At 40.9% G+C, this 6947-nt stretch overlaps 1 protein-coding gene across 2 annotated transcripts; it reads left to right on the top strand.

The window, feature by feature from the left end:
- Window positions 1–2978: 2978 nt before the first annotated feature.
- Window positions 2979–6567, top strand: rnf215 (ring finger protein 215). 2 transcript variants are annotated; one of them, XM_079515461.1, is made up of 10 exons: window positions 2979–3213; window positions 3436–3588; window positions 3709–3780; window positions 3903–3988; window positions 4103–4157; window positions 4252–4356; window positions 4558–4674; window positions 4861–5004; window positions 5313–5415; window positions 5571–6567. In XM_079515461.1, exons 1-10 carry the CDS (start codon window positions 2998–3000, stop codon window positions 5591–5593), a joined length of 1074 nt encoding a protein of 357 aa, XP_079371587.1. In that variant the 5' UTR covers window positions 2979–2997; the 3' UTR covers window positions 5594–6567. The 2 variants fall into 2 exon arrangements, with proteins under 2 accessions (XP_079371587.1, XP_079371588.1); XM_079515462.1 differs by lacking the exon at window positions 4558–4674.
- The last annotated feature ends 380 nt before the right edge of the window (window positions 6568–6947 follow it).

Here is a 6947-nt window from a genome sequence, read left to right as displayed (position 1 = left end):
ACACACACACACACACACACACACACACACACACACACACACACACACACACTTTTCAATTTCAATTCAATGGGCTTTATTGGCATGAGAAAACGTACGTTTACATTGCCAAAGCAGAAAGCACAATACAACAATACATCAATATAATCAAAACAAAAAACATGTACATTTGAACGTCAGAATCTTCAATAGATCAATTTCTATATTGTACCAAGATCACTGGATGCAGGTATAGTGCAGGAATATACACAATGATTAGTCTTTAGGGTGGTTGTGTTCCGTTTGATATCCTTCTCCTATCACAGCAACTCACAAATCTTGCTGCTGTGTTTGCACATTGTTGTACTTCGCCCAGCAGATATGGGAGTTTTTTGTCATTGGTCATGTTTTCAAAATCTCCGTGTGTGGTTGTAATCTGTGGGAAGTATGTGTCTCTGATGTCTTGGTACAATGGACAGATGGTTAACCTAGGGTTGCCACCTTTGAGATCTTGAAATAAGGGACACTCTTTACGCCTGCCACGGCCTTGCGGCACAGGCGTGTGCGGCAAGGCCGGCAATAGGTTGAAGCAATAAGTTGAAGCAATAGGTTGAAGCAATAAGTTGAAGCAATAGGTTGAAGCAATAAGTTGAAGCAATAAGTTGAAGCAATAGGTTGAAGCAATAAGTTGAAGCAATAGGTTGAAGCAATAAGTTGAAGCAATAGGTTGAAGCAATTGGTTGAAGCAATAGGTTGAATGGTTTATTTCGATCTTATGCCGTTAGTACATTACAAGATGAATCATGTTTTAAACTCATTTGACATGATCGAAAAGGTATAGGCGGAAGCTGGGAGCTTATTAGTGCCTATCCTTAATACATTGTACAGTTGTAACTAAGAGGAATTTAAAATGAAAACAAAAACAAAACAAAAAACAAAGACAAAGACAAACAAAAAACAAAAAACAAAAAACAAAAACAAAAACAAAAACAAAAACAAAAACAACAAAAAACAACTAACAAACAAACACAGGAAACGAAAGAACAGACAGGCAGAGAAGAAGAAGAAACACATTATCGAACACAGTAATCAAACAGTACGAAAATAAAACTCAAGCAGTTCAATCAATAATGCTTCAGTCATTCACTTTTGTATTTGTCCAATATAGCATTTTTTAGCCTTTTTTTGAATTGTATAATGTTTTTACTTTGTTTAATTGTATCCGGCAGGTCATTCCATAGTTTCACCCCGCGAACGGAGATACACATACTTTTCAGTGTAGTACTAACACTAGGTTGTTTGAAGTTTAGTACCCCTCTCAGCTCGTACCTCCCATCCCTATTGAAGCAATAGGTTGAAGCAATAAGTTGAAGCAATAAGTTGAAGTAATAGGTTGAAGCAATAAGTTGAAGCAATAAGTTGAAGCAATAAGTTGAAGCAATAGGTTGAAGCAATAGGTTGAAGCAATAAGTTGAAGCAATACGTTGAAGTTTCCCTTCAACTTATTGTTAATGCTATCCACAACTTTTGAAGTAGAATTTTGTTTTCCAAATGAGCATAACATAAAGAGTTCCGATTGTGAATCCGAGTGGTTCTTTAAATGGGCACAATATTTAATTATATTGATTTATATTTATATTAGACTTTAAAACTCAACATTATTAAACAATCAACTATAATAGTCTACTGAAATAGCAGGCTAACCTATCCCCACATCAGCAGCCAAGATGTGGGCTATTGGGCAGGTATTAGAAATACTACTGACATGACATCTTGTAAAAACACGGATAAATAAGATGATAAATAATAAGGTCCCATAACGAATCGATCTCAGGAGATGTTTGTCAAATGTCAAATGGATTTCGCCATTACTGGATGTTTGGGTCATGAAGAACTGAAAATGAACTGAACATGAACACGAAAAGATGAAATTACCTATAGGTTCCATCATGGAGTCAAATCTTTCCGGTGATAAAATGGCCACCAACGTAATAAAAAAAGTCAACCAAAGAACAAGATTCCTATACAGGATCTCCTCACTGGTCAACAAAAACACCTTGAAGACCCTAACAGGAGCCCTCGTACAAGGTTTCCTCGACTATGCATGCACCTCCTGGACGGTACCACAGCACCTCAAAGGCCCTTAAAACAAGGCTCCAGACTTCCCAAAACAAACTGGTCAGGCTACTACTTGGCCTCACTCCCCGAACCCACCTGGCTGGAATGGCTACAGGACTCTATACTAGGAGCCCGCGGACCCCCATTAGAAAATATATGCCAGCGACCCCCATAAGAGAGGATTTTTACGCAGTGATTCTCAACCCATTTAATTTCAAGTACCAGTTTGACATGCATTAGTCTACGGACCCCCATTTAATGGCATTTCTATCTCTGGGCCCCCAATTCATATTGTAAAATCAATGTTAATTTAACTCTGAGGGTCCATTTGGTTCCATTTGTACACTCTCAGAGTTACAGACCCATAAGGGTCCATTTGGTTCCAAACTATCATTTAGCTGGGGACCCCCTGGAACTCCCTCAAAGACCCCTGGGGGTCCCCGGACCCCACTTTGGGAACCACTGGTTTAGGCTACTTTAGGTACTGTGTGCCTCCTGCTAGAACAATTGTGCTGACTTTAATATTTCCTGTGTTTTGTTTTGTTCATTATTGTTAAATTCAGTGTTGACGTGTAGAGGCTATTTAGGAAAATAAGGAACAAACTGTGTTCCTTATTGGTTCAATAAGGGACGCATCATTTAATTCTCCAATAAGGGATGATTCTGTATTTTAAGGGACGGGTGGCAACCCTAGGTTAACCTGCAAAGCCATGAGGTGAAATAAAATATTAAAGCTTTTATTTTGATGGCAGGATCAATCCTTTCTAACGTCGGTAGCTCTGTGGTCAGCTGTGGCTGAGCTGACGCAGTTCCAGCACGTAGTGGGACGATAACATGAGGGGTGACAGCTATTGGGATTATTTATTTGTGACAATTTCAGATCTGTTCGGTTTTTAGGCAATGGCTTCGAGTTCCCGCTGGTACTACATGTGCATATCGCTTGTCCTGGCTCCCGCTTTCCTGTCAGGGCTGCTGGTTACGGGCGAACAGGCAGCGCTGGTGGAGGTTTTTCTGGAGGAGCGGAGAGACGTAAACACTGTGCTGCAAGGAGAGGTGGTCGAGGCGACCTGGGGCAGCATCTCCGACAATAACGAAAAGCTACATGATCTGATTCTGGTCAGTGCTGCTGTTTTAACATCTTTCGTAAACTGTGTGCCCTCAGTTATTGCAAAATCAGGATCCCTATAGTTGTTTGATCTCCTTATGAATGTATTTTGAATACCTTGAAGCTATCTTATTTAGCTTAGTTGATTATAGTCTCTCAGGAATTACATTTTGTCACTAGTCCAAGAGTGCAGTGTCAATGTAAAAAGACCAATTCTTTCCTGCTATGATCAGGTGCAGGATGAGGAGACCCAGGTGAGAAGAGGGAACGATGAAGATGAACCCAAAGAGCAGGAGCCGTGGATTGGTGTGGTGCCTGTTAAGATGGAGGAAAGTAAAGTTTCTACCAGGAACCAGGAGTCATTTGCTGCTACTGTGGTAAATAAAGTGAGTGTTTATTTTGAATCATAAATGTTTTCTGTAAAGCCCCTGACTGTTTGTAGTAAGGTCCCTAAAGTGTATAAGTCACTGCTCAGCCCAACTGCTCGTTTTGTTTCTCTTTGCCAGATGCAACGAGCTTTGGTCCTGGGGGCCTCTGCATTGATCATTCTGGCCCTCAACCAAAACACTGTCAGTGAGGTAGGTAAACACATACCTAGTAATTACAGAATTACTTCAATTACACCAATCTGAATTGTTGTAGCCAAAATGTCACATTTGCCGGTCTTCAGCCAGTTGAATGATCTTCTTGACTATTTCAGATGGATCTGTCCCAAGTTCTGTCCAAGCCAATCATTGTCATCCAGACATCCGAGAATGTCACCAAGCTTATTGGTGCCCTCCTCAGGTACAACATGTGTACTTACTACTTAGCAAACACAATCTATCCAAAACCATTTTATGGCATTGTTAAACCATGAATGGACCTTGAGTGGCACTGAGTGACTCGATTTTTGCACAGAGGTCTTCACGCAACCGCCAAAGTCACATACAAGACCCTTCTACAGGACAACCTGGTGAGAAATTATGTTTTTGCTATAAGATGGATACTGTTACCAATTATTGACCAAAGGATGCTACTGTACAACTGGTTTCTGTGTACTCTTTTAGGGGGCCACCCTGACATTGTGGTCCACTTGCGGTCGCTCCAGAGGTGGTCTGTATGGTGAATGGCAGGGGGTCATCTGTACAGGAGAGACCAACTCTCAGGTCCAGGTGAGGTTGTGGCAGATCTCCATATAGAATATTATGTGCACTCAACGATGTTGACAAGCCTACCATGGATTTGCACTGTTGAACCAAATGAGACTCAGACATAATCATTCTAACGAATTTAGAAAGGATAATCAACATTATCATCATATTCTTACTTTTAAACAAATATTGTGAAAGCCATTGACTCTGGTGCATTTCCAGAAGTATCTGCAGCAACTTTGGAACACAGTTCTCCTGGTGGCTCTGATCCTCAGTACTGGGGTCATAGTTCAAGCCCGCTGGCAGTATCAAGATAATCAGCTTAATGATGATTTGGAGGTACATGTGTTTGCTATTGTCAAAAATAATTGGCTTAGCATTGCTCTTGATTTGCCCTCTTTTAATTTTAATAGAGTCCAGCTACTATTTTTACATGAATGCACTCACGTTGACCATGATACACACCTGGAGCCTAATCAAAATGTGGACGAACACTCACTCATTTGTCCTTGTTCCACTATTCAGTTACTACCCAAACAGGACATACTGCAGAGGATGTCTTCTCTCAAGACCAAGACATACCATCAGCCCAAGCTGTGGTGTGACCCAGCCCAGCCCATAGAGACTGATGACTGTGCCGTCTGCCTGGAGCCTTTCAACAACAACCAGGTTTGTCCCAGTAATGGCTGCACGAACCTGCATAGAATAATACCAAGTCCTATAGAAAGGCCTCTGGGATGCTAGATCAGGGGTATTCAACTAGATTAGGCCTGGGGCCACAATGTTTTTTAATTATTCCAGGGGCCACAGGCCACCACTTGAATACCCCTGTGGTGCTTTACAGGCCATCACTTGTATGACGAGTTCTTTGTAGTTGTGATCATGTTTTGTGTCAGGCCTGCAAACTGAGATGCACAGTTACACAATTAACTGATACTCGATACAACTCAATCCATGTGTGTTATGTTGTATTTCAGTGTCTGCGGGTGCTGCCCTGCCACCATGAGTACCACAGGGAATGTGTGGACCCCTGGCTCCTCCGGCAGCACACCTGTCCCCTCTGCAAACAAAGCATATTCAGTAAGTCTGCGATAACAGCGTTCAACTGGGGGAAAAAAATACCAATTTATAATAGTTTTAATGTTTTTACACCAAATATAAATACATGTTGAATAATATAAGTGTTGTATGGACAAAGGTCTGAAACTCACCATACCTCTCTTCATCCTCACAAGGCAACCTCTGCAGAGACAGTTAACGGTTGCCACCATTTAGGTAACCTCCTGCAGCAACAGTAGAACGACAATGGGATCAAGTCTTGTGTTGTGTTTGGGGACACTTGGGTAGCTCTTCTCGGACCTCGCCACCACCAGCACTGGATCTGTGGGAGCACTTGTCTTTAAGTTCTCATAGCTGGCGGCCAGCCTTTGGGACCTTGTATCTGTGGGCCAACCAATCCTACAGCAGAACTCAACACAGTGGCTGGCTGTGTAAAAACAATACTATGTACTGTACCAGTACTATTGTTTGAATGGTACTTTTTCTTGGGATTACAATATTATTATTGTAACATTGTGGATCTCGTTTGGCAGGTATGTAATGTGTATGTGTGACTTAGACCAACGATGTGGTGGTGCCTCAATGGCATGTCATGTCTGTTTACATACAGTATACAGGAGACGAAGGGCAAAACACATTCTAGCACATGGGTGGCCAATTATGCCCTTTTCAAAAAGGTAAGTGGGTTCTTGTCCAGCTTGTTGGCGTTCAAGAACCAAGTTTGGTCACCCTCGTTCAAGAATGTGTGCTTTGTAACTTAAAATATCCTCTGTACTGGTTTGTTTCTGAATTAGATTCAAAATGGCTATTAACCAGACCCTAGTCAGAAGCCCTTGAGTGAATTGTTTGTGCATGGATGTTCTATTCTTTGACATCCTTAATAACAATTGTCTCTTTGCACATCAGTATTTATTCTGTAACAGTTGCGTCGGACAGGAGTAGATGAGCAAAGTAACTTTTTAAAGTACTGTCACACCTTTTTTTTTAAATTAATTACACGTTCATCAGGTATACTTATCGTGAGACAATGTCAGTCCGGGTCCCCTCTGTGTCCAAATAATAACTAAATATTGAAATATATTTTGTCAATGAATAAGCTAAATAACAGTTGTCATAACTGCCACAGTTGACAGACATGAAAATGGACCTTCAAGCGAAGTGATGACTTATTCATGAATTTACTGGGCAGTGGTGAAATGGCATGCTAACAATTTCTTTAAACCAGACTATTTTGTTTAGTCCGCTTAATCCTTGTTTAGAAATGCTAGTGGTTGACAAATGCATTTGTACACCAGGGGTGCGACGAATAAATGATCCGAAAATTGCTGGTATTTCACATCAAAACTATATTATAGTTGATGCCTTTATTTGCAATGAAAATTGTGTTGTGTAGTCCATGTTTTGGATGTAATCATGACACAAATGGTTCAAAACTATTTTCAGGAAAATTGCATGAAAATAAATAAATGGAAGAAAAACAAACAAAATGCCCTACTGTGCAACAGTGGGGGTTGGCAGAAAAATGTATGTGACATTCAACTGCTCAGTTTGAT

Source organism: Electrona antarctica, assembly GCF_951216825.1.
Source record: "Electrona antarctica genome assembly, chromosome: 12".
In the NCBI taxonomy this organism is placed as follows: domain Eukaryota; kingdom Metazoa; phylum Chordata; class Actinopteri; order Myctophiformes; family Myctophidae; genus Electrona; species Electrona antarctica.
Note: the sequence above shows the minus strand (reverse complement) of the source record. Positions and strands in the feature narration are given on the sequence as shown.

Bases quoted from the DNA above. Each gene is read 5' to 3' on its own strand.
- rnf215 (XM_079515461.1), top strand. From the start codon at position 2,998: ATGGCTTCGAGTTCCCGCTGGTACTACATGTGCATATCGCTTGTCCTG. The intron at 3,989-4,102 runs GTACAACATGTG...ATTTTTGCACAG, and splicing joins CTTATTGGTGCCCTCCTCAG to AGGTCTTCACGCAACCGCCA. The intron at 5,005-5,312 runs GTTTGTCCCAGT...GTTGTATTTCAG, and splicing joins AGCCTTTCAACAACAACCAG to TGTCTGCGGGTGCTGCCCTG.